Source organism: Gadus morhua, chromosome 11 (genome assembly GCF_902167405.1).
Source record: "Gadus morhua chromosome 11, gadMor3.0, whole genome shotgun sequence".
Taxonomy (NCBI): domain Eukaryota; kingdom Metazoa; phylum Chordata; class Actinopteri; order Gadiformes; family Gadidae; genus Gadus; species Gadus morhua.
The window spans coordinates 8,622,326-8,648,403 of NC_044058.1; the positions used below are offsets into that span (position 1 = coordinate 8,622,326).

The following is a 26,078-nucleotide window of genomic DNA, read 5'->3' on the forward strand; positions in this document are numbered from 1 at the left end:
GTAACCTTGGCCTACATCACTTCACCTGTTTTAGTCAGTGATGTCAGTGATGAGGTGGCAGGACATCCAGCTGTCCATAAGAATGACCAATTCCTTCCACCTTACCTGATTTAAATCAATTTTCAACTGTTTTACCTCCAGTTTAAATATCAAACTGAGGACTGCCGACTTCAGCTGCTGCTTGCTGCACCATCTTAGAAATCACAGCATATTTCACCATCCTATCTTTAAAAGAGTTTGTTGTTTTCAAATGTTCTCTAAATATTGTCATGCCTACACCTTTTTTTTCTTTGGCTCCTCCAACTGTCACATTCCCCGCGTGTGTCCGTTAGATAACTGGGAATCGAACGAAAGAGGAACTTCTTGTTTGTAGTTTCCTGATTGACCTCACACAGTTCATGACACCTGTGATATCTGATGTGAATGATGAAGAAAAATCCCCTCCCATTCTTGTTTTTCTTCCTGTGTTAGCTATATTGTCTAACAGCCATATACATCACTGGTGTGATGTTGAATGCAAGTTTGGCATCATCAGGTGACAGTTATTCTGGTTTTCCACAATCATGCTGGAATGTGCCATGAGTCTTGAGGAGGAATTTCTGAGGCCAGTCCAAAGCATTGACCCTGAGCCTGCACTGCGAGGATGATTTTGCCTCTTGACTTGCTCGTTGTTTTTTACGTGCTCTGTACTTTTCTATACTCCACCCCCCCCCATCATCTCCACTGCCTCCCTTCCTGCTTCTACAGCCAGACCTTATCTCTCTCTCTCTGTCTCTCTCTCTCTCTCTCTCTCTCTCTCACGTTCTCTGCTGTTTTCTCCCAAAAGCTACCCGAGCCCTGCAGAGCCTGAGTGTTCTCAGGGTTGAGGTTTCACACGCTGCAGAGCAACACAGCACGCTCACTTACAAGAAGTGACGTCTTTGCCAAAAGCTGCCTGCTGCTTCTCCTTGACACGGACGGCCTCATGATATCCTGTTATAGTCTGTATGCAAATGTCGCAGTGCCCATGTGCGCACATACATCACATACACACACGCATAATCACACACACAAATGCACATGCATATGCATTGTGCATGCAGTTTTCATACGAACACACACTTATGCATGCACGCACGGCACAATGCATATGCATATGTGCATGTACAGACTCACACACAAATGCACAACTAATTAACATATACATATATAAAAATATGCTTATATGTACAAATGCAAACATATACAGAGACACACATTCAGACACACACACACACACACACACACACACACACACACACGAAGAATAAGTGTAGGTGGAAGAATAATGTTCAATAAATCATACTCTCACAATGACGTTTTCAACTTTATATTGACATGGCAATATAAAGATGCCAAAATGACTATATGACTCGGTTGTTTTCGGTTGGTGATGTTGTTTTCAAATTACCTGTTAGAAACAGCCCTCACTGAAAAATGGTTGCAGTACTAATAAAACAACATTTTTTAAGCATGCCTGTGTGTGTGTGTGTGTGTGTGTATATACGTGGGTGTGGGGTTGTTGGTTTTTATATGTGTTGATTGTGTGTGATGTATGCATGTGCTTGTGTATGCTTCACTATCTGTCTTCCGAGAAGTCACATGACTTTTTCGCTCAGGGCTGTTTGGCTTACCTCATACTGAGGTTGATAGGGTGGTTCACTGGGGCTTTCCCCTGCTTGGCTTTCTCCATTTCTCTCTCTCTCTCTCTCTCTCTCTCGCTCGCTCGCTCTCACTCGCTCTCATTTTAATGCTCTCTTGTGCTCTCTCTCTCTCTCACCTTAATGCTCCCTTGTGCTCTCTCTCTCTCTCTCTCTCTCTCTCTCTCTCTCTCTCTCTCTCTCTCTCTCTCTCTCTCTCGCTCTCTCTCTCTTGTTCTCTCTCTCCGGATCTCTCTCTCTCAATCTCTCATGCACTCTCTCGCTCTCTCTCTCTTTCGCACGCTATCTACATTTTTCATTCTCTCTCTCTTTCTCTCCCTCTCCGAAATCTCTCTCCCTCTCTCAGGATCTCTTTCTCTCCTGATCCCTCTCTCTCTCGCAATCTCTCTCGTTTGAGCTCTCTCTCTCAATATGTTTTGCACTCTCTCAATCTCTCTCTCTCGCTCCCTTCCTCACCGCCTATACTCTCGTCCCTCCTCCTCTTAACCCCTCTGCTATGCTGTCTCTTCTTCTCATTTCCTCACCCCACCTCTTCTCTCCTCGGCCCTCTCCTCCCACCCCCTCCTTCAATATCCTACCTTTCTCTCTCAGCCCCTCTCCCGTCCTCCCCTGCCCTCCTCTCCTCTCAACCCCTCGCCTCCCCTCCCCTCCCCTCCTCTCTGAGCGCCTGCTGTCGGCTGTCTGTGTGTTTGCCTCACAAGAGTGCGTAGAGTGTGAGCCAGGCGGTGGCGGGGGAAAGAGACGGGGTTTTCCCTTCCTTATCCTGTGTTTTCCCTGGCCTCCCCTCCATGTGCCGTCTCTTCCTCTCTCGCTCCCATACCACCCCACAGCCAACCGCTTCTCCTCCTTCAAGCGTCTCCAGATTGGTCCTCTAACTCACCCTCATTTGAACATGGTCGGTTTATATTGATCAGTCACAACATTAACAACAGTTTAGATGACAACTGTAAATGTGTCAGGTGTGTGACTGTGTGGGGTCTACTTCTTCTTCTTAGCTATTTATAGAAGGCTTTCTGTCCACAGTTACAGAGCAGCTAATGTTTAGTAACGGAAGTTCAAAGTACAAGAATGGAGAACAGATGAAAAACAGTGTGTGTTTGTGTTTGTGTATGTGTCTGTGTCTGTGTGTGCAAGTGTCTTTGTGTGTTCGTTGTGAGTCAACAGAATTCAGGGAAACAGGGAGGAACGAAGGCATTGACACACTACAGGAATTCCACCAATTTTTTTTCCCTCTGAATGTGCTCTTTACTGGAACACACACACACACACACACACACACACACTCACACAAACATATACACACACACACACACACACACACACACACACACACACACACACACACACACACACACACACACACACACACACACACACACACACACACACACACACACACACACACAGGCATGCGTATCGACATGCACTCAAATCATAAATCACACCATCTAATAATAGCATTGTTGAAAGCGAAACTGCAAAAGTGACCAATGTTTTATAAAAGGTTTCTAAAAACGTTTTTCAAAGAAATGACTAGTTGTGACCTGTATATCTAACCCTAACAAGTCAATTATCCATAACACAGTGACATTAGAGTATATTTAATGTCTTGGCGCCGCGCTAGGGTAGTCAATTTGATCAATATGGGGGTTTATGTATTTGGGCAATTTTATAAAAGGCTATATAAGGCTATTATTGAAATGTTTGACAATCAGGCTTAGTGTGCTTGGGCTGCTGCATGCTTCTCTAGCTGTGTGCGCCCGCGCACACTTGTGTGCCTGTATATGCCAGACAGTCTGCATGTATGTCATTGTGAGTAGTTTGTAGTGTGTAAGATTGACATTTCATGCGAAAAATCAAACTTCACCTATACCTCAGTTTGATGTAGCAAGGCGTGGGACATCATAAAACACCAGATTGGATCACCCTGATGAGTATGAGAGCTACCCTTAAGAGAAGCGTTAACAAACAATCTACTAACCCATCCGAGCCCTCCAAGAGGTTCAGAAAGACACGATAGGTCTAACACCCACAAGCTGTAATACCAAAATGCACACATCACGTCAGCAGCAACATCTGTGACGTGTGATTTCTCCCACGCCTGCACCATCCATGCATTACTTTATTTTGTAATAGTCACATGACAAACAGACTGGTATGTTGAGTTGCCTTGTTATCTGTGTCCCCATCTCTGACCAATAAAACCCATTGGATACGAATGGGCTCATTTACAAGAAACCTGATCATTTCCCCCTCGGTGCAATGTGGAGAAGGAAAACCCGGCAGCCAGATGTCGTGTTTTGTACCAGGGTTTTTGCCAAATCGGTTACTGCTAGATGTACACCGACCTTTACCAGCGGGCCTTCTTTCAGCAGTGCCAGACATTGTTTATTTTCTCTCACTCACAACTGTCCTCCCTGTGTCCCTACCCACCTTGCCTAGACGCCCCTTCACCTGGCCGTGATCACCCAGCATGAGGGTCTGGTGGAGGGCCTGCTGAGGGCCGGAGCCGACCCCGCCTCCCTGGACCGCCACGGCCGGACAGCGCTGCACCTCTGCTGTGAATACGGCCGGGCGGACTGCCTCTCCGCCGTACTCTCCCTGCCGTCCTCCTTGTCCTGCGTGGACGCCACGACCTTTGAAGGTACCTTAAAGACCCGCCTCAGGAGAAGCTCTGTTTGTTGTTGGAAATCGTATAGATGATTTGCTGCTGTCATGATTTTTAGCATGCCTTTCTTATGCGTTGCATAATGACGGGAGACATGATTTGGAGGAGATTTGATTTCTATTTCGGGACCAGGTTGACCAATCAGAATTTTGGCAGTTCGATATCATATTTTTTCAATGTATGGCATTGTGGTTAGCTTGGGCTCGATCCTGATAAAGTGAAATCACATTCTGTTTTGCTACATGGATCAGTCTGGACCTCTAGCTACCCACATCCATTTCCTGTTGATGACATAAAGGGGCCAATCAGGGACTCTGTCATATTTGAAGACATAAAATGCAGGCTTCTTCTAGGTAAACTATAATGGCATCTCCCAAAGTAACAAACGGTAACATTTACATTAGGTAAGACTGCCATAAGTGAAGTTATTGCAGAAAAATACTAATTTACAACTATTAAACCAGAACCAGTACCCTCTGAACAGAGCACTGTGATGGCGTCGCAGGTTTTGTTTCACCAATTGGCTGATGGAGTATATTTGTCAAGGCAAGTTCTCGAACCCACTGAAATCGTGCGTGTCTAGAGGTCCAGGCTGATCCATGTAGAAGAAGAATGTTTCAAATCTGTCTGGCCTGGGCTCGGTATTGATAACCAATTATGAGTGCAGCCGTCTGTTGTTTAAAACAGCCCAGCCAATCAGAGTGACGCTGGTGCTCTCTTCGCTACTTTAATGCATTACAATTTTTCAGGACTCCATTAAAGGGGCCGTAGGTTAGATTTTAGAGCTATCACTTGAGTGTAATTTTTGGAGATGCCACAGCAATTCATCAGATATAAGTGACTGAAAGTGCTCTGTGAGAATATCTGATTTGGTTGACTGCACGTCTGCATCAGTATGCGAACATTAAGATTTAAGACCTCTTCAAGACCAATAATTTCCGACCAATCAGGACGTCTCCAGCTCGATTTGTTCAGGGAATCCATTTTGGCTCTCATGCGTTCTCTCTACTCTCTCTCTTTTCAAATCTTACCTAGAGCCCCTTGAACAGTTTCCGATAAATAACTCCTGACAAAATAAGACAAACGTCCCTGCGTTCCCTCCATCCTCCCTAAATTTCCTTCATCATCCATTACTTCTGAGTCGGCTCCATCCACTTTCAGCAGATCAAATAAAGCTATGTGTGGCTGCGGCTGTGAGCGTGACAGGTCTGGGCATGCAACGGTATGCCCTCTACTTTCACAGTAGAAATTTGAAATGACAACCAGTTTCTATGTGGGCACTTGACTCAGGGTAACTCATGACTCAGAGTGTGAAGGAGGTTCTTGGATTAACTGTTTGAGGAAGTGGGAATAATACACACTTCTGGTGCAGCCCTATGCTGTCATCGAATGAAGAGCATTGTAAAGAAACGCATGCATGTACTGCTGTCTCTGTGTATGTGCGCATGTCTTTGTGTGTGCGTGCGTGTGTCTATTTTCAAGTGTCTGTGCTTTTTTATAAGTGCATAAAGGGGATTTTTCTGTGTGGTTTGGTCCAGTTTTAGATCAATATTTGTTAGTTGAATATGCGATTGAATTGTTGATTTGTGATTCTCCTAACCTGGGACCTGCATCTCGTCCCTCATCTCCAGGACTGAGCCCTCTCCACATCGCTGTGCAGGGCGGCCATCAGGACCTGCTCAGAATGCTACTGGACGCTGGAGCCGACATTAATATCAAGGTGGGTCACCCCTGTGCAGTTTACCAGTGACTCAGCAACTGCTATGTTTTGCAAGATAACATGTGAACCATTTACTGTCTCTGACTTGGGACTTTCCCCATGGCTCTTTGTTCCTGTACAGGACATCAAAAGTGGTCAAAGTCCTCTCATGTACGCGGTGGAGAGGAATAATGTGGACATAGTCCAGTTCCTCATAGAGGTAATGAGTATGTGCGTGATGGTGCCTGTGTCTGTGTGCGTGTGTGTGTGTGTGTGTGTGACGATGAGTGCACTGCTTGTTTGTTAGAGTCAGCCTATTTTTGTTTCATGGCAAGAAGACTGTGTTCTACGACACACACAGCTCCTCTCTTTCCAGAAGTTTCACTTTCCCTTTCTAAGCTTATGAGTACCTTGTGTTCATGCAATCTTCTTTGTGATTTTACTTCCAGCTGAACCCACTGTTTCAGCTGGAATTTGAACACTGAAATTTATAAAAATCCAATAGTGTTCCAATGTGTTCTGGGAAGGAGTGAGGCGTGTTATCCCCATGGTTACGACCCAGGGCAACTTGGTGTAACATTTTTAGTACCATCATTGTGTATGAGCGTTATAATGAGCAATGTTGTATATTTAATGCACCACACACCGAGGCGTTATACTATAAGTCTTCTAGAAGCCTAACCGTCACCCGGACGCGGACATCAAAATAAACCGCTACTAAGAAAAGGCACTTTGACTTTACTAAAGGACAAGATCTGCATTTAGAGCAGAGAGGGATGTAGTGTTTTGGGGACAAACTGATTTTACTTCTGTTTTCTCTAAATGAGGATATAATTTCAGTAAAAGCGATATCACATCAGAAATATTACCACGTTCAAAACAAAATAAAAGAGTTTTGGGTTGACTTGCTCTGTAAGTGTTTCTGAGAGATAGGTGGATTTGGGCAACATTTTTTTTTATTTCAAACAGTGAAAACAATTTTAATTGAGTCTTCATTTTTTATGCAACACCATTGTGTAATTTACCGGACTGCTATCTGTTTCTGTTTCTATATAGCTATCTATCTATCTAACAACCGATCTATTCCTTCGTTCCATCCATCAACCTTTCTATGAATCCTTTTTTTTTTTCATTCATTCATTTATCCATTTATTCATTCATCCATCTATCCATCTACCAATTAATGAATTCATCTATCCATCCATCCATTAATCCATTAATCTATCTATCTATCTGTCTGTCAGTCAGTCAGTCCGTCCGTCCGTCCGTGCGTCCACCCCCTTTACCCGCCATCTCTTCATCTGTTCCCTCCTTCTATCCCCCCCTGGCAGAGTGGCAGCGACGTGAACGGCCAATCCAACAGTGGGAACACGGCTCTGCACGGCGCCTGTGGGCGGGGTCAGGTGGACACCGTGTGGCTCCTGCTAAGGAAAGGCGCAGACCCTGGCATCAAGAATAACCACAACGACACTCCCGTCATGGTGGCCAAGAACAAGAAGGTGAGCTGGGGGAGGGGCCATTAGTGAACCGTAGTACTGTTGGAAGAAAATAGGACATTTTATATTTGTACTAAAGTGAAACCTCAAAGTAAAATGACTCAACTGTGGAGTAGTTTTTCTAATTTATTAATATATGTTTCTTGTTCTGGTTGATGATTAGTTATTTTAGAGGAAGCCTTCACCTGTAGATAATCTTGCATGGATTTCATGGTAAAATAAACACCACCTTTAACAACATCAGAATAATTTTAAGGTCTGAGGTTCGGTTGTTTCTTTATTAATTAGACATCGTAATGAAATGGAAGCCATTAACTTTTCATGTGTGTTGTTCCATCTAGTGGTCAAAGTAAATTAGTGCAATGTTCACTTTCCACTTATATCAATAAACCCTTCTTTTATTTTTATTTTAATGTCTTGCCTGAAGAAAATTAAATGGTTGTTTGCTGTTGCTTAACTTATTTATATTTGACTATATCTTCCACTTCCAGATAGCAGATGTGCTGAGAGGGAAGAGCTCCAAGCTGAGTAGAAGTCAAGATCAACCCCTGGCAGTGCCACCCTCACACAGTAGCAGTTTACTAGCAAGTGGTAAGGACCTACACAAGATACTAACAAACACGTGCATGCGCACTTAGGTACACGGACAGACAGAAATACACACGCACACACACGCACGCATGCACACATACACACACGCACGCACACACAGCGACAACAGTTCATGCATTTTCTTTTTTCTCTTCCAGGGTCATTGTCCCCCCACCAAAGTCCTCCCTTCCACCTTTGACCATAGTTCCAATAGTCATCAAAGGAGACGAGAAACAAGGAATCTATTTTCTGTTTTGCTGGATTTTTTTAATCAGTTATGGGTGCAATATCACTGTGTGTGCTGTGCAGAACGTTTCAGAGTCATGAGAGACTTCATGAGAGACTTGAGATTCTGCAACGTTACCGCTTGCAGATTCAACTCTTGACTTGACTTCTGAAATAATTGTTTTCTATGTCCTATTAAATAGTTGGCCAGATATATTCCTTCGAGTCTTTCCAAATGTTCTGTTTAATTTGTATCGCAAACCTTTTTATTATATATTGCAAGCATCTATTAATATAATAAAGTATTTTTTTTACAAAACCTTTATATTTGTCCACAAGTTTGTTTTTGTTTAGTTTTGTAGCACACGTTGAAAGGTTTAAACGCAGGGCTCTGATTGGCTGGTACGCGGGCCGGGCAGAAGGCTTCCAGCCCAAAATACGAGCGCGCGGCCATGTTGAATTGTCGGTTTTCTGAAAGAAGAGACAAAAGACAAGTGACAACACGGTGATTTCCTCGAATAAATGAAATGCAATAACAGAAAAGCAACCACGAAAATATCACAAGTAATGGAAAAACGCGATGGATTTGAATGGATGTAACTATTTGAAGGTAAAGGATATTTGGTATGGTTAGAAAGTGTTTTAACCGCTATCGTGATTGTACTCACTTGGCTAACACTAGCATGCTACATGGTTCCTGTTAGCTAGCTTAGACCCGGACCGTTCAGCGCTACCATCACCGCATACGCGACGTTTTTTTTTGGCGACTGATAATCAAACGGTACTTGTATGTGTATATCTGGATGGGACTCGACGTTTTACGACTGTTCGATAACGTGGCCCCGTCCCCTAGAAGTACGTTTGGAGGTTGCTCGCTGGTTTGAAACCATTAACAAGCTAACATGGGTGAACACAGTGTAAAGTTGTTAATCGCGGGAAGGACAACCCAAGTTGAATGTCCCAAACTTTCCAATTTTGCCCAATCTCGATTTATGTCGAGATTGGGCATGGTTGGGTTGTAATTTTGTGTGAATATAACCTTTCGAAGGCGAGACACTCTGCTAATTTATGGTCCTTATTGTACCAGTGAAGATGGACCCACGCCATGCAGTGAGTTCACAACAAAGCACAACACATCTCTCGCTTTTCGATCAGCTACTGGTAAAGAATGACTTGCCATGCTAGGGTTCTAATGTCTATTCTTTTTGATAGCTTTATACATGTCTGATTGGTGCCATATGGTAGTCATATTTGTAAGTGATTTCTGTATTTTATTGAGCAGTGTGTGAACTACGGTTGATTTTCATCTTGGATGATAACTAATGTTTGGCTTTCTGGCAGGTAACCTGGAGTTTGCAGTAGATTACATCCAGTTTTCTAAGAACTTCGGCCTGCCGTCTCTTCATCTGGTGCAGAAGTCGAAGATCGTCGATCCAGCGGGACAAGTTTGAAGGCATTTTGCGCTCATTGTTTTTCGGGCTTGAAATTGTCCATGTAACAAAGCTCAAGAACAATATTCCTACTACTGGTCCAATTGAATGTAAATCACAAGAGCACTTGGACTTTTAAAGCCAAGAACAACAACAAAAAACAATCACAAGGAAAACAAGACGGAAGATATGAGATTATAGAAAAAAATATTACTTGGTAAAAACTTTTGACAGATATATGATCTATTTATTCATATGAATTCTACTTTCTCCCTTTTTTGGAGAGTTGTCTTGTATATAGACAATATTCATTCGTTTGGCTCTTCTTTTCAAGAGATCCGAACGTGGACACAGTACATTCTTTAAAAAGAAAAAACGACTTCAGTTTCCTTCATATTTTAGAAATATTTTTACAAAAAAATTACAACCAAGATAAGAAAGAAAAATAGCTTTACACTGTGAAAATTGGTTTTGAAATAGCGTAACAATTCTTGAAGCCATGGCAACAGCAAGAACAGCGAATCCATCATCCATGATGGGATTAAACAAGCCAGCAAATGGGCAGCTAAGAGGACAGCCCAAGCCTGTTGGTCTACATCCATCTATCCCGCAACTTGGTGCCCCCCAGAAAATCGGAAGCATTCCCCAAAGCAGTGGCGGCATTAAGTAAGACTGGTCTTACAGTTCCCCATGCCACGGTTGCATGATATCATGAAATGTTATTTGGATTTGGAAAAAACTATGTTTTGCAATTTGCAAATGGTATTGCTTGTCAATTTTCTTTTATTCTAACCTTTCAAATATTTAGCAACATACTGTGCTGTCATTCAGATTATACCATTGGGCATCTGTCAAGTATATTGATAACTGCTTTTTGTTTTGTTGGTTAAAAATAGCAAACTAACACAATATCTTGGTATCAGATTTGGCGATGACTGGAAGAGGAGCTTACATCTGCCTCCAAAAGACACCAGAGTTCGAACCTCGGTAAGCCAATACATCTGGACCTCAATATATTGTTCTAGAATGTATTTCTGATGTTACTATAGCGCTTTTTACTTGCAATCCCCTTTCGGAGGCCGCTGACAAGCGTTTGTAATCTGCACCTGACAGGATGTGACATCAACCAAAGGGAACGAGTTTGAGGACTACTGTCTCAAGCGGGAACTGCTGATGGGGATCTTTGAAATGGGTTGGGAAAAGCCTTCTCCTATCCAGGTCATTATAACCATGTGACCTATTCAACCGTCTCAACGTCATGAAAAAAATATTACCCTCATAGTACATTACATGGCCATTTACCTGCATGTTAACATTTAAGGCAATCTTTGCCACAAAGCAATCAATTGCCAGTGAGCATTTCATTTGTTGAGATTAGTTTCTTTGATGGTATGGAAAAGATATGGACAGCAGTATTCGGATATATACAAAAGTGTATCTTCTATAAAATAACACATAACTTGTCTTGGCTCTTTGTGAATGCAGGAGGAAAGCATCCCCATTGCCCTCTCAGGTAGAGACATTCTCGCCCGCGCCAAGAACGGCACGGGGAAAAGTGGAGCCTACCTCATCCCTCTTTTAGAGAGGATCGACCTGAAAAAGGATTTCATCCAGGGTGAGTATCACCGCTAAATCTTAATGTCTTTTAACTGTCTGCTGTCTTTTAACAGTTCTTTAATTGATCTTGTGTTCGACATTAGACCAATATTTATTGGTCTATTGAAGGAGTCATTGGGCTTTTATTGATTGACTTTTTCTGTAATGGAGATCTGTTGGCGGCTGTGTTCTTATTGGCTGGCTTTTTTTTTTTCAGCTATTGTCATGGTACCTACCAGAGAGTTGGCCCTGCAGGTGAGCCAGATCAGCATCCAGGTGGCCAAACACCTTGGAGGGGTCAAAGTCATGGCCACCACTGGTGGCACCAACCTTAGGGATGATATCATGCGTCTGGACGAGACTGGTAATTAAAACCTGATGAGGACGTCAACTAACTTGTGGACTTTGTTATAGCCTTTGCATTTATTGAGCATTTTGAATTGAATAATTGCCATCAGAAAATAACCAGATTGGTCATTTACCAAGGCATTTGGGATCCTCTGTTCCCATCTTGCTGTGGATATAACCATAAAGAAGATCTATTCCAGTAGGTTCCCCTAGCAACCCTGCTGTGGACTCCTGCTGGGAACATCTAATGTCAATGCAAATTGTTTTAGAAAAATCCTTTTGAATATCAATTCATTAAAGCATTCAACCATGTCATATTACTTTTCTTTAATTGACTACTGTTGAGCAACTTGTATAATGACAATCATTGAATATTAAAAGTTAAGGGTTAATAGCTCACCACCTGTGGTATAATGCTCTTCCTCTGTTTCAACAACAGTTCATGTGGTGATTGCCACACCAGGCAGGGTCCTGGACCTGATCAAGAAGGGCGTGGCCAAAGTGGACCGAACTCAGATGATGGTGATGGATGAGGTGAGAGGGGCCTTCCATTTTAAGAACTGTATCATTAACTGTACTCGTCATGCGTTTCTCTTCAAAATATTTGTATCGATGGGGAAGGATGAGGGGAGAGGAGCCCTCCATTTTAAGAACCGTATCATTAGCTGGTCTCATCATGCGATTCTCTTCAAAATATTTCTATTGAGTTTTTCTTATTTATACAATCATGCCCAGAGTTGAGCATATATGTCACATTGCTGTGGGTTGTACAACAGTAACGTATGTTGTCAAACAAATAGCAAAAAGCGAAACAAAATGAACGCTGGCAGTTGAAATTTGGCAGTTATGACAAAAGCATACCCTCGGATTATGAAAAATGTTAGGCCACTTTGGTGCTATTAAAGTGTCAAAGGCTTGAAGAATTTCTCGGAGCCTCAGATTGAGAAGCGCAATTTCTCCAAGTTACGACAGGACATTATGTCTGGAATCCACTGACAGATTGTGGGCATGGCAGCATCCTTCCATTCGAGCAAATTTGCTCGTTTTATCAAGAGAAAGGCAAAGGAAAAAAATTGGAGGGAAATTAGGATTATTTCCATCAGCAACGCCAAATAGAGCTACTAGAGGGTCCGGGTCTAGTCGTTGGATAGGATAAGAAAAAACGGCACTCCAGAATTTGTATTAGCGGGTTCCAGCCAGTACATATTTATAAGTGTGGCATCATCAGTTTTGCATTTTTCGCAAGTAGGGGTTACATCAGGGTAGAAGTTTGACTATTTGTTCTTTAGAAATTTGGGCCCTATTGACAATCTAGAATGGTATTAGGCAGTGTCTTGCAAAGATTGAGGATTAATGTATTGATGAGGATGGAGTTGGACTACAGCTTTTTGATTCACCCCTCCTGGTTTCTCTCTACAGGCAGACAAGCTGCTCTCTCAAGACTTTGTCGTCCTGATAGAGGACATTATCAGCTTCCTGCCCAGGGAGAGACAAATCCTGCTTTATTCTGCCACATTCCCAACAAGCGTGCAGAAATTCATGGTGAGCAGTAGTGCTGAAAAAATTACGACTTGATGTTTAGTAAGTAGACAAATTATTTTATTCAAAATCCTTCAGTAAAATGTTGATCCCAAGTAAAACATTTGCTGTCTATCGCCATGATTTCAGTTTTGTTCCCATATATTGGTGTCTTTCTCAGTTAAACAAACCAGTAAACCTGTGTATGTATTTGTATTAGTTGCATTGGTAATGTATGGATGTAAACAGATTATCTTCATCCTAATGAATCGTAGCTTGAATGCCATCTTGTCTGTGTCCATGCTGTCTCACGGTAAATTACTTTTATTACATGCAAAATTTTTCTATTGTGATCGTTGGCGGTAGTCAGTAAAGATTTGCACTGCATCTATGGAAGAAAGCTGCTTAAGTATATCTATTATTCGATAGGCCAAGTATTGAAACTGCAAGACCCGTTGAAGTTGTCAAATTGCATACGAGACATCAACATTGTTGACTAGACAATGTCATGCATGCTACAATGAGTTGTATTGAGAAGGCATGAATATTGGTATGTTTCTCCTCAACAGAACAAGCACCTGAAGAAGCCCTATGAGATCAACCTGATGGAGGAGCTCACCCTGAAGGGCATCACCCAGTACTACGCATACGTGACGGAGAGGCAGAAGGTCCACTGTCTCAACACCCTCTTCTCCAGGGTAGGTGCACTGTGCTCAAAGGCAGCATGGATACATGACGTGGTTATGAGAGAAGACATTTGTTTGACGATATTCAACTAGCAGCTACCACAATAGAAATAAGCCTTTGGGCTTTATTGTGTCATCCAATTGCTGCTTCGCTCCTTATGACACGCTCTTGTGCCCCTGTAGTTTATTCTTTCTTCACCTCAACCTTTGGTATGTATATTTCTGTCCCCATAGCTCCAGATAAACCAGTCCATCATCTTCTGCAACTCCACCCAGAGGGTGGAGCTCCTGGCCAAGAAGATCACCCAACTGGGCTACTCCTGCTTCTACATCCACGCCAAGATGATGCAGGAGTACAGGAACAGAGTGTTCCACGACTTCAGAAACGGACTGTGCCGGAACCTGGTCTGCACAGGTAGGCCCACTAGTCTTTAAACAGGGATGCAGATAACTCCCCTGATGGCCAAGGTTGTTTTTATGACAAACATTTGGTGGACTTTTGTGACTTCTCAAGATCACTGTTTTTTTGGGGGGATTACCCAGGGGGCTTGGGCCTCTGTACTTCAAAAAAGTTTTTTTAATTTCCCACGGACGGAAAGATATCTATAGACTCTATATTTGTATGAGTTTAACTTAAGATAGACTTTCAATTAAGCTGGCCGGTGAGTAGTTAACATGTTGGAGCCTAATTTCAAGACCACTTGTTTCTCAGCCTGGAACAGAAAGTAGTGTGGGCTAAACTTTTTTTATTATATTACTTGGGCTGGGCCTCCGGGAGATAAATAGATACACAATCAGTTAACCTGACTCAGACTCGGAGCCAGTTTGATGCGTGAGGCAGAGAGCTATACTTGTTTCTAAGTGTAACAAAAGCTGGAGGAAGAACCTCTATGCATGCATTGCTCTCGGTTTTGTCATCATCTTCCATTGACTGTAACTTATTGTGCGTGTAACTGCATGGAAACCTGGCTAACTTTCCTATGCTTTTTCTCAGATCTGTTCACCAGGGGTATCGACATCCAGGCCGTTAATGTGGTGATCAATTTTGATTTCCCCAAAAATGCTGAGACCTACCTGCATAGGATCGGCAGATCAGGTAAACGGGCACTCTAACTAAATGAAAGAATCGTGACTTCAGAAAAGACTCATGTTTTCTGAGTGACCAATCCAACTCCTCGGAAGCAATTCAATACAGTATAAACACCTCACCTTTTGTGCAGGGCGTTTTGGTCACTTGGGGTTAGCCATCAACCTCATCACCTCCGAGGATCGTTTCAACCTGAAAGGCATTGAGGATCAGCTGGTCACCGACATCAAGCCCATTCCAGGCAGCATTGACAAAAGCCTCTACGTGGCCGAGTTCCACTCAGTCAACCCGGACGACGATGATGACGATGGTGGCATTGAGGGCAAACACAAGGGTCTTGGAGCAATCTGAATCAATTGGTGAGTTGTGGATTTTGTTGACGCAAGAAAAAGCATGAGTAGTATTCGACAATGTAAGATTCAAGAGTTAAATACGCGGTATTGTGTTTCGAGTGACCTGTTCTAAGGCTGGGTATTGCCAGGTACCTCACAATTCAATTCTGATTCTTTAGGTCATGGTTTGATTCTATTTCGATATTGATTCGATATTGATTCAATAATCTGTGCAGATAATAAAAATACCTAAATATTATTTAGGTATTTTTGAAATTTGTATTGGTTTAGACCAGTGACCCCAAAATGAATTAACCATTTAATTGTGCTTTAACTGGAAAAAAGGAATACAACATTGTATAGTATTGTTCCTGAGCTAAACTCGTAGCATAAAAGTAATAATCATAACATGGACAAATGTAAAAGTGCATGTCAATTTAGGCACACTCGGTTCTAGTTTACAACAATGTTTGTTTTTTGTTTTTTTTTAGGGAAATAATCGATTTGGGAAAAAAAATCGGAATTTAAATTGAATCGAAGAAATAAATTGCAGTGCATTGAATCGATATTTTTACCTAGCCCTAACCTGTTCCCACCTAGGTATGATTGGACAACTCCAGCTTATTCCTAAACGATTGAGACATCTTTTCCCTCATTTGTTTATGCGTTTTGCCTTTCAATCCAATATGCGAGAAATAATACCCTTCTCAATTGCAGAGAAACTTGAGTTCGAAGACTCAAGACTCTAAAACTTGCTCCCTTTTGACTCTCGACATCCCTGGACTCTTGCTACAACAGCCTGTACTCAGTCCCACCCTTCAGATCAGGGCACTGTGGCTGTTGGAGTTAAAAACAGCCACAGACCAGTCAGGGATGTTAGAGCTGTTGAAGCTAAACTCTTAAATCAGGTGGATTAGCCGAGGCTTTAGGGGGGGCTTCCACCATGACACGTTGTCCCCAAGAGTTAATGGATCGTGGGAGTACATGGGCAACGGCGTCTCAGCCAGCTGTCCCAGGGCCAGTCCCATGGCTGTAACCTGACTTGAAACATGTTTTTCAGGGCATGTGGCGTCTGGCATTCTTCACACCTTCAGAGAAGATTCCATGGGAAGATCTCCATCCCCCGCCTCACCGTTGAAATGGTCCAGTTTTATTTTTATTTTGTAAATGTTTGTTTACAGCAAGTCAGGCTACCAATGCAGGGTTAAAGCACACATACACACAGTGGATTTGTTTGGTTTTTCCACAGACAACCATCTGTCAATCATCTAGACACTGCTTCTTTCACTCCCCGGTTTATGGATGTGAACTTTGACTTAAGTTGAACCCACCAACTCTGTCTTGTTTCCTTTTACAGTAGTGTCAATCCAGAGATGTCCTAATTTTTTTTCACCATGGTTCGATGTAGTAATGATAATTCTGAATACAAAAACAGACATGACCTATTCATTCAAGGTCCTACATCTTCCATTTTGATGAAAGCCCCTTTTGCATCGTTCTGCTGGTAGATAAACAGGATGTGGGGGGAAACGATGAAACCAAAGCTTGATGCTACGTCTGAAATTTACAGTCCATCTAGATCTCTAGCGGGCCGAAGTGAATTTCTTACCCGCCCCTGAAATGCTGTATTGTTAAACACTGCCGTAGTGTGATGGGCCAAACATGTTGACAAATGATTTTTTTATTTTTTTTAATAGTCAAGTGTTTACTAAATAAGAAGTTGCCGCCAATGTGTTGAACCACACACTTTGTTCAACACTGGCCCATTAATGAGTGAGCTGGTTTACTCTTGAGTTGTATTATACATCTACCTACAAATTGGCAGCACTTTGCAGCTTTTTTCCATTTTTGAACAGGTGAACTGATTGATTAGGGGCTTTAGTCAACATGGACAAGTTTCTCATTTTATTTAAAATGATTCATTGGTTTTGTATTAACACTCAAGTGCCTTAAACAGATGGATCCCTTTTGCATTTTAACTTTCTGTATTCATATATATATACTTTTTTTTTTTTCATGAAGGACTTGGTGGTCAAAAGTAAGCCTGGTGTTGTCTCACAAGGGCACATCACTCAGAATGATGGATGATTCGGTTTGGCATTGAGTCAATCGATCATTTTGACACCCTCCAAATATACAGGCTTTTTTCCCCAGACTGGTTTTCAGGACATAAATTGCACAATAAGTCATTCAAATTCAGTTTCCCTCATTCATCGGTACATTCTGCCATCATTATTCGCCCATTCATTGGCTCATTTCAAAATAATGGGAAACACCAGCAATAAAGGGACCATTGTTTTTGTGCCCCTGAAATATCTGTCGCTTTTATGTGTTTTTAATGTGTCTGTGATTGTGTACTCAAGACTCAACTAAACTCTTGGCCAATATGTAATTTTGTGTGAAGGTGGATACACTTAAACTTGTAAGGAGAGCAAGAGCAAATACCACTACCTGCATTTTGTAGCCGTGACATCACGTTTATTGTAAGCACAGGTGAAATGTTGAACTCGATGACCAATTCTATCTGAGCTCCGCAACTATGGAGATACGGATGCCTTTGTTAACTTCCGTTGTGACAGCTGGTGGTACGCATCCCAAGTTTGTTTTCTGTAAAGTGATAATAAATGCCAGCGCCTCAAATTGAATAAAAGTCCAACCTAAGCTCCGTTTCTGTGTCTTTTTCTTCTTTAATTGTGATCATGTTTTTTCTTTAACGTTCCCCCAAATGAATGTAGGGGAAGGCGTTTAGGTAGTCTATCTTGCATTTAGACTGTCATGCATTTGAATGTATGCATTCAGATGAAGCTGTACCTTGTTTGGCCTTCGACTTTCCGAGTGGCGCGTCCTGTCCTCCTGGCCGGTGGCTCTAACACAGCTCTCGGTCACGGTAGCCAATCACAGAAAACGGACAGGCGAACGTCATCTACCGTCACTGACGTTGTGGTAAACTTTACCGGTGACAAACTCCACACGGACCTGCACCGCTAACGTAAGTAAATCTTAATTATAAAGACTTTAAAACTCACCCACCGATGCACCTTGCACCTGTTACTTTGGTTTAGATGCATGGTTTGCCTAAACTCGAACTCGCCCACTTTGCCATTATGTTTGCTAACCCATGTGCTAGAATCGCCTTGACGTTAGCATTTGGAGGTTAATTAATGCTAGTCGGATAGCTCTCTTTGAAACGGCAGGAAAGCCATGTTGGTGGTCGAGTGTATTTAAATGGAACACCATTAGGAATTTCTGTAATTATTAAGAATAAGGTCTCTGCTTAAAGCTAGCTTAGTTGACCCCAGACAGTCACGTTAATGCTGGTGTCGTGCTCAGCGGCAGCTACCAATGTCAACGACTGCAACTTGAACAACTTACACAGTGAATAGCATTGTGCAGGTCTAACCTGATGGCATTAGATGCAATTCCAATGCTTCATGACATCGCTGCGTCGGTCAGGTAGTTTGCTTGGTCTTGATCGTACCCCTTGCTTACCTGCGGTTTCTATACACCTGTTAATGTGATTTTTAGAATGGGCAGTGTGTTAGCTGCCAGCTCCCCAGCCCCAGCCGTCAACCCGGCTGGAGGTGGTGCACACGGTGCGGGCCTGGGGTCCTTTCCTCCCGGTTTCGGTATGCCTTCGTTATCGCCAGTCTCTCCACCGTCAGGCCAGGCGGCAGAAGATGCAGATAACCCCCTCCAAAATCCAGGCACATACGAGGAATGCCACCGAAAATGTAAAGGTCTGACATCGGCATAAATTTCAAGTTTTGTTTTCACTTTGTTTTGATCATTCGTTAAATTTCTGTATTCGGCTTGGAGTTAGAGGTTTTTACAAGGTATCTTATTTTGTATTTTAGAGGTGTATCCTATGCAGATGGAAGGTGTGCGGTTAGTTGTCAACAAAGGTCTAAGCAATCACTTCCAGGTGAGTCATGTATATATGAATCAATGCTTACTCGTTTCTAAAAATGCACAACGTAAATGCTAATGACGTTGTGTTATTGTGTCTCCCAGGTCAATCATACAGTTAACCTCAGCACCATTGCAGAGTCTGGATACCGGTTTGGTGCCACTTATGTCGGTACCAAGCAGATTGGACCTGCTGAGGTAGGAGCTAGGATCGAAGTTTCCAAATTGTCTGAACAAGCCCATGGCCCCTTTATTCAGTCACTTTGTGGCTTAAAGAACATGTAAATTGTAGCTTTTGAATACCAGCTGAGGTGGGTCTTGTGTCTGGGCTACTTCGGTCCAAATTTGTCCTAGAAAAAAACTTTATTGAACAGAACGTATGAAAGTTTACAGGTCAGGGACATTTTATGGTTCGGATATTGAATATGTGGACTTCTTGCCTCCAGTCATTCCCAGTGATTGTTGGTGACATGGACAACACTGGCAGCCTCAACTCCCAGATCATCCACCAACTAACCTCAGCACTACGTACCAAAATAGCAATTCAGGTATGCAGGCCCTTTAGAGCTGTTGATACATTCACCATGTGTTTACTATACATTGTGTTGGTAGTAATTTGTGTCATGTATTGTATGTGCTATAGACTCAGCAGCAGAAGTTTGTAAACTGGCAGTGTGACCTGGAGTATCGTGGCGTGGACTTCACCTCAGCAGTAACACTGGGAAATCCAGACATCCTCGTGGGCTCTGGTAAATATTTAACAAAATGGAAAACCAAAACTTTATAGATGGCGGAGGGTTCAGCACGGAACAGGCAAACTTGCCTAGTGTGAGTGCCCTCAGTAATCCGGAGCAATTAGCAGTCGATTTATAAGGAGGAGTTAGTGGGTTATCTTATGCTGTGGACATTGGGACATTGTCCTTCAGGATGCTCTTTGTCTGATAAGAGCCAATTGACCAATTGTCCAGAATGTGTCAGCCCTCAGAGAAACAGTGCCGACCAGTCTAGATGACAGTATTTAAGTAAGCCCGGATCGCCAGGTGGGCTGAGTCAGTTAAAGCAATACTGGCTGTGTTCCCCAAGGCATTCTGGTGGCTCATTACCTCCAGTCCATCACACCAGCGCTGGCCCTGGGAGGAGAGCTGGTGTACCACCAGAGACCAGGGGAGGAGGGTGCGGTCACGTCCCTCATTGGCAGGTACACAGGTAAGGCCTTCTGTGACACCGCTTGCCTATGTGCAACGGTCTTGATCTCACTAAATTACATGCGCTAGTGTAAATAAAATATATCAATCACTTTGACCATTTTTACATCTGAACATTGAGTAGAACTAGATTTAAAAAGTTGCATTGCTGACGCTGTATTTGTTTTCTTTGATATCTTTTGAAATTAGGTGAAAATTACGTTGCTACATTGACTCTTGGGGGAGCTGGGGCCCATGCTACGTACTACCACAAAGCTAATGAGCAGGTATGCAGCTTTTAGAACGTCATGGTCATAACAAGCACGACTGGAGGAGTTTTGTGATTCAGAGTTGTATAATAAACCTAGGATATTTTATTTTTCATATAATTATAAAGAACAGCTGAGAGTTTACTTGATTTTATGATTTTCTGTTTTTGTTGTTTGATGTATCAAACTATATTACTGCTTCTGTTACAGTTGCAGCTAGGAGTGGAGTTTGAAGCAAACATGAAGATGCAGGAAACCACAACATCTGTCGGCTATCAGGTGGATCTTCAGAAAGCCAACCTGCTCTTTAAAGGTAATTTTATTCGAAATGAGTACGGGTGCTCCCTGTTAATAATCAAGGCCTCTCGTTCTGTCTCAACCTCTTGTGGTCTTGGTACTGTTAATAATCTAGGCCTCTCGTTCTGCCTCTTGTTTTCGCCAACCCCTTGTGTTCCAGGCACAGTGGACAGTAACTGGATGGTGGGCGCCACCTTGGAGAAAAAGCTCCTGCCTCTTCCACTCACACTAGCCCTGGGGGCTTTCCTCAACCAACGCAAGCATAAGTTCCAGTGTGGCTTCAGCGTCACCATTGGCTAGAGGGCTCCTCCGCTGCCCCCGATCCAGCTTGCGGGCCTCCGATTGGACGAAGGCCCTCAAAGATACCGGATACACCGGAGATTCTCTCGTAGCTTTCTGAGACAGAAAGGGGAAGAGAAAACAAACCCTTCCAAAGAGCCAGGACTGACCAAAGCCATGCCCTCACACCGTAGCTCCAGTGTCTATTTTCTGTACGGTGCGTTGGATTTCATGACAGCATTGGCAGAGTGAAAGCCTCCGGTTATGTGTGTGTGTGTGTGTGTGTGTGTGTGAATGTTGGATGAAAACAAAATCAGGAGAGCAGTTTGCCGTAGTAATGAAGTATGGTCAATCACAAATAAATGTAATTTTTCTACCAATGGTTATATTTGCTTGCTGGGATGAGGTCAGGTGGGACTGTTACTTTGAATGGACACTTCAAAATATGATTAAATGGAAGAAGAATATCCAGCCCATGAATGAGATCAACCCATGGGTTTTGATCAATTTGGCGAAAAGGAAAAACTCCATTATAACCAGTGTGGGCTGTTGCATAGTACGGGTGAATTAAATGTTTTGCTCTTCAAATTATAATTTGCTGTGAACGAAGGAGCCTGTACATATGATTATATTATCAATGTAAATGTTATCGTCCTGAAAACCACTACCCCATCCAGCCCGCCTGATTAAAGTCTGACAGTATTTATTTTGTCTACATCACCTGGCAACAGGAACAGTTGCCCCCCTTTTGACACTGCACAATGCAGTGATTGGCTTCATCTCACGCGTATTTGCCTGCAGGGTCGCCGGATGCTGGGAACTCCTAGCTTTTACATGTTAAAAATAAGTCACACTTTGGCACTTTTTGCAATCATTTCAGATTTGCAGCCACCACAGGTCAGATGTGCTAAATGGTTTTATTTTTTATAAACTAGTGTTTTATTCAAAGCCCAGGCCAGCAGCAGTTGAAGCGCTGCATCAGACGTCGCACGCTGGCCAAGAACCACACTGGTGGTTAACCAATGACAAGTATAGGCAAATTTGGAGCAAGAAATAACAATTTTGGTTGAAAAGTCTAGGTTTTAAAAATGTTTTATACTGGGAGAGATTTCACTCAAAACTTGAAATCCATGCTGGCATTGGTGTCTGGTTTGGCCATGTTTAGGAATGGTATACAGCAACCAAGACTTAATCTGCAAAGCATTGATCTGTCATATAAGAGACAATTCATATAGCTACTATTATGATTGCAAAACGGACCTGTTTCAGACCAGGAGTTATTATTTAGAATTAGGCATCCAGTGAACGAGACACCACCTCTGTCGTCTTGCGCCTCCCAGTGGCCTAGCTGCTAATTAGAAGTATATGGACGAGGAAATTACATTTTCGTGCTAAAAGTCCGGGATTATGTGACACTGGTGTGACATTGACAGTCTTGACGTTTTGATAGTGGTGGCGTGCCGGGCGTGCCGCGGGCTCTCGTGGGCCGTTTTGGCCGGCCGGCCAATCGGGGAGCGGTATGGCTGTCGCGGGCGAGCGGCCCTATAACATCTCGGCCAATTTTCTAGCATCAATCATTTTCTATGGCCATCCAACAGCCAAATTTCTCCAACTCCCTCACCACAGTTTTACATAAGAAAAATCAGTATTTATACCAGAGATATTGGTCCCTATATCACAGTCACATGGTTACCCTCAACTTTTACATCGATGGTTTTGTAGCCAAATTTCTTACTCAGATGTTGTTGTTTTATTGAAAATTTGGGGTTGATGGAAGTTGGAAGTGTGGATGTTGGAAGCTATACTCTGTCGCCATCATGGCGAAAGAGAAAGAGGTCCTTGTGAACTTGGATTCGGATGATGTGATAGACAGGGTTGCGGAGAAGAGCAATCTCCAATTCGTACTTTATTAACTGCATGACGGTAAGACATGTTTTTATTATGGAGCGGCTGGCTCTAATGATCTATTCCGTTTTTATGCATTTGGGTTGTGCATTGATGTGTCTATGTTTTGGTGCAGTTGTTTTTTGTGCATTTAAGTTCACCATCGCTCTCTGGGGCAATTTTTTTTTCCGTGCGTGGAAAGTTCTGCGAATTGCGCGCGGGGGCACGCGCGCGCCCCGTGGGCCGCTGGTGGGTGCAAATGCCAGTGCCGTTTTTTGATCCCAGTCCGTCACTGGGCTCCACCGAGAGCTCTGACAAATGTAGTAAGGAGATAACAATGTCTTATTGTGGGCAAATGTGATTTACCAATAAGCACAATACTAAAAACTTGAATATCAGGCTTAATACTTTTTCGAAGCGCGAACATCCAGATTTTTTGTTTAAGTTAACTGAGCCATCTGTGCCATTCATCGAAGGAAAGTGTGCTAAGGTTGGTAACTCTTGCAAGGGAATTCCATTTCCTACTGTACATGGAGGTAGCTAGAAACAATGCACATGTTATCACAAATAACACATCAAAGCGATCCACAAATAGTCTGTGTGTGTGTGTGTGTGTGTGTGTGTGTGTGTGTGTGTGTGTGTGTGTGTGTGTGTGTGTGTGTGTGTGTGTGTGTGTGTGTGTGTGTGTGTGTGTGTGTGTGTTTGTGACATGTCAAATGAAAAATAAGATACTCACCTAACAAGGATGCTGTCCCCGTCTCCTCTCATGGTATGTCTGTTTCGAATAGTTTATTTTGAAGACACTTGGATGTCTTGGCCAAGAATTGGATGCACAAAAAGGTGAGGTGTCCGTTCTCACAATTGTTTCCGATCATACGAGGCGGAAAACATTTAACAACTCAAGTTATTTCTTCCAGGTATAATATATATATATCCTATGCAGGTAAGTGTGCAATATGATAGGTGTGAGGGTTAAAGTTATAGGGTTAGGGTTAGTTTTTAGGGTTACTAAAATGATTAGGGTTAGGAATAGTTTAAGGCACACGATCATGAGGATGGACTCTGGAAAGGTTCTCTGTTCAAACCCCATATCTGCGATATACCTGTAGGCTGCCTTTGAGCATGATGAATCATAACCTCCTCATTACTTAAAAAAAGGTTTATCAAATATCTGAAGATGATGACCAACCAATTCCTTCATGATAAAAAAAACCTTCTGCTAATTCCTTTAGGCTTTTATTATCATAAACAGTGTAGGGAAAATGTGACTATAGAGCCTACATCTTTGGGGTACACTTTTATGACACTGCTATAATTGAAACCCACCTGACCATCCCCGGGCTCTGCGGTGACATTGGTCTGTGTGAACCTGCTCTGCTGAACCTGCGAACCTGAAAACTGAAAAATGTTTTTTGTTCTGATCGCATGTACCACCGCCGCAAGGGGACACTGTAGGGCTGTGAACGTGTCGTGCATTTGTTTCTTAATTTCAACTGCTTCAAAGTTGTGAATTACGGACAAATGAAAGCCAATTTATTTCTGCCCGTTACAATCTTTTAAATATCTACTTTATGTGACTTCGGAAAACAGCATTATATTTCCTCCAGCAGGCGTCGCAAAAGTAGAGGTTTACTTTAAGACCAATAATGAAATCTACATCAGACTTAACTATTTGGATCAAATTAACTAATGTTATTTTCATGTATTTTGCATATAATAGACTCAGTCCCTTTGCGCGACGCTGCTTCCTTTTTACACTACCCGGCTGCCTCTTGACCCGCCACCAATTCTCTTATCAGCACCAAGATTCATGTATTGTTTTGCTTGCGCGCTGGTTGGGCCGAACCATACACTGGTTGTGGACAGAATAGCAACAGGCCACCTTCCCCTTTTTAGCCCCCAGGCCATTTGTCACTAATGTCAACGCCCACTTTGGTTTTATTCGGGTACTGTTTCCGGCGGTTTATGTAGCCTAATGTTTGTTTCATCTTTCACAAATTGTCCTTGGATAAGGTGTGAGGGGTGTTAATGAGTCGACTTTGCCTCACTGTTAAACCCCTTCCCCCATCCGCAAGTATAGGCTTGCAGTGTGCATTCCACAAGCCCTGCATCAACTGAGATTGGATGTAGTGTCTTGGAGTAAACCTATGATTTAAATATCAAACTAGTTTCGTATTGAAATTGTTGGTAATCTAAAATCAAATAACTAAAACATGGCTTTGGTGGTAACACTTGAGAATAAGGGCACTCTTAAGTAACAATTAATTACTATTAGTTAATGCAATATTGAGCATTGCTAGATCCATTAGTTTAAGGGAAAGTGGTTTATGGTTAAACCTAAACTAAACCCTATTCAAAAATGTATGAATGAAGTCCATAAGTAAACATCAGGTTATTATGCAATAACTAATATAATGAATAGCTTATTAATGCACCCTATTTTTCTAAGGAATTACCCCCTTGGATTAAATCGATTTTCCCAAAACCGAAAGGCCAAATATTTATTTTTGGTCAGGCTGGTTGTTCGTTTCCAAGAAACATTAAAGTTTAAAAAATACATACCGTTGCTATCACCACAGATATAATGTAACATGAATTGTAACTTTTTGACGCGACATCGATTGCCATCATTTCAGTGTAACCGGTTACAAACGCTGTATTATAATGTGCCTGACTAATTCCAGACCAACCAGGGCGTCTCTTCTCAGATCTGTTTGGGGAATCCATCTTGCTTGTACATCAGATTTGGCGCACGGAATTATCATCTTAACAGTGGAGCATTGTAGGTTGAGAGAGAACAGAGAGAGAGGGCCTGTTTTGGATGGTTGTTTTCAAAATCTTGCTGTCTACTGCTAGTTTTTTCGTGCAGTACATAAAGAACTATCTGAATAGTGATAAATTCTG

The 26,078-nt window shown here is 42.5% G+C and overlaps 3 protein-coding genes across 4 annotated transcripts in view; all 3 read left to right on the forward strand.

Annotated features, from left to right (window-relative positions):
- Positions 1-8,681, forward strand: part of bcl3 (BCL3 transcription coactivator) — a 19,268-nt gene extending 10,587 nt beyond the window's left edge. The window contains exons 4-9 of the mRNA XM_030369623.1: positions 4,122-4,323; positions 5,979-6,067; positions 6,189-6,266; positions 7,378-7,545; positions 8,034-8,133; positions 8,292-8,681. Coding sequence (XP_030225483.1) covers positions 4,122-4,323; positions 5,979-6,067; positions 6,189-6,266; positions 7,378-7,545; positions 8,034-8,133; positions 8,292-8,332 — 678 coding nt within the window. The 3' untranslated portion in view covers positions 8,333-8,681. The remainder of the gene's footprint in view (positions 1-4,121; positions 4,324-5,978; positions 6,068-6,188; positions 6,267-7,377; positions 7,546-8,033; positions 8,134-8,291) is intronic.
- Positions 8,682-8,801: 120 nt separating this feature from the next.
- Positions 8,802-18,020, forward strand: ddx61 (DEAD (Asp-Glu-Ala-Asp) box helicase 61). Of its 2 annotated transcripts, none has more exons than XM_030369624.1 (13): positions 8,802-8,968; positions 9,700-10,454; positions 10,712-10,775; positions 10,902-11,006; positions 11,274-11,403; positions 11,602-11,748; positions 12,172-12,266; positions 13,152-13,274; positions 13,820-13,948; positions 14,171-14,351; positions 14,931-15,032; positions 15,157-15,382; positions 16,416-18,016. In XM_030369624.1, the coding sequence occupies exons 2-12, from the start codon at positions 10,288-10,290 to the stop codon at positions 15,372-15,374; spliced, it is 1,461 nt and encodes a 486-aa protein (XP_030225484.1). In that variant the 5' UTR covers positions 8,802-8,968; positions 9,700-10,287; the 3' UTR covers positions 15,375-15,382; positions 16,416-18,016. The 2 variants fall into 2 exon arrangements, with proteins under 2 accessions (XP_030225484.1, XP_030225485.1); XM_030369625.1 differs by lacking the exon at positions 8,802-8,968 and adding an exon at positions 9,081-9,468 and having other exon boundaries at positions 16,416-18,020.
- A 177-nt stretch (positions 18,021-18,197) lies between these two features.
- Positions 18,198-21,992, forward strand: tomm40 (translocase of outer mitochondrial membrane 40 homolog (yeast)). The gene is made up of 10 exons (XM_030369626.1): positions 18,198-18,344; positions 18,881-19,092; positions 19,210-19,277; positions 19,367-19,459; positions 19,708-19,809; positions 19,905-20,010; positions 20,345-20,467; positions 20,656-20,732; positions 20,925-21,027; positions 21,172-21,992. Exons 2-10 carry the CDS (start codon positions 18,882-18,884, stop codon positions 21,309-21,311), a joined length of 1,023 nt encoding a protein of 340 aa, XP_030225486.1. The 5' UTR covers positions 18,198-18,344; position 18,881; the 3' UTR covers positions 21,312-21,992.
- Positions 21,993-26,078: the final 4,086 nt, after the last annotated feature.

Excerpts from the sequence above, each read along its gene's own strand:
- ddx61 (XM_030369624.1), top strand. The coding sequence starts at position 10,288 with ATGGCAACAGCAAGAACAGCGAATCCATCATCCATGATGGGATTAAAC. Across the intron at positions 11,749-12,171 it reads CATGCGTCTGGACGAGACTG|TTCATGTGGTGATTGCCACA; the intron begins GTAATTAAAACC and ends TTTCAACAACAG. Across the intron at positions 12,267-13,151 it reads AGATGATGGTGATGGATGAG|GCAGACAAGCTGCTCTCTCA; the intron begins GTGAGAGGGGCC and ends TTCTCTCTACAG.
- tomm40 (XM_030369626.1), top strand. The coding sequence starts at position 18,882 with ATGGGCAGTGTGTTAGCTGCCAGCTCCCCAGCCCCAGCCGTCAACCCG. Across the intron at positions 20,468-20,655 it reads CCTCATTGGCAGGTACACAG|GTGAAAATTACGTTGCTACA; the intron begins GTAAGGCCTTCT and ends TTTTGAAATTAG. Across the intron at positions 21,028-21,171 it reads AGCCAACCTGCTCTTTAAAG|GCACAGTGGACAGTAACTGG; the intron begins GTAATTTTATTC and ends CTTGTGTTCCAG.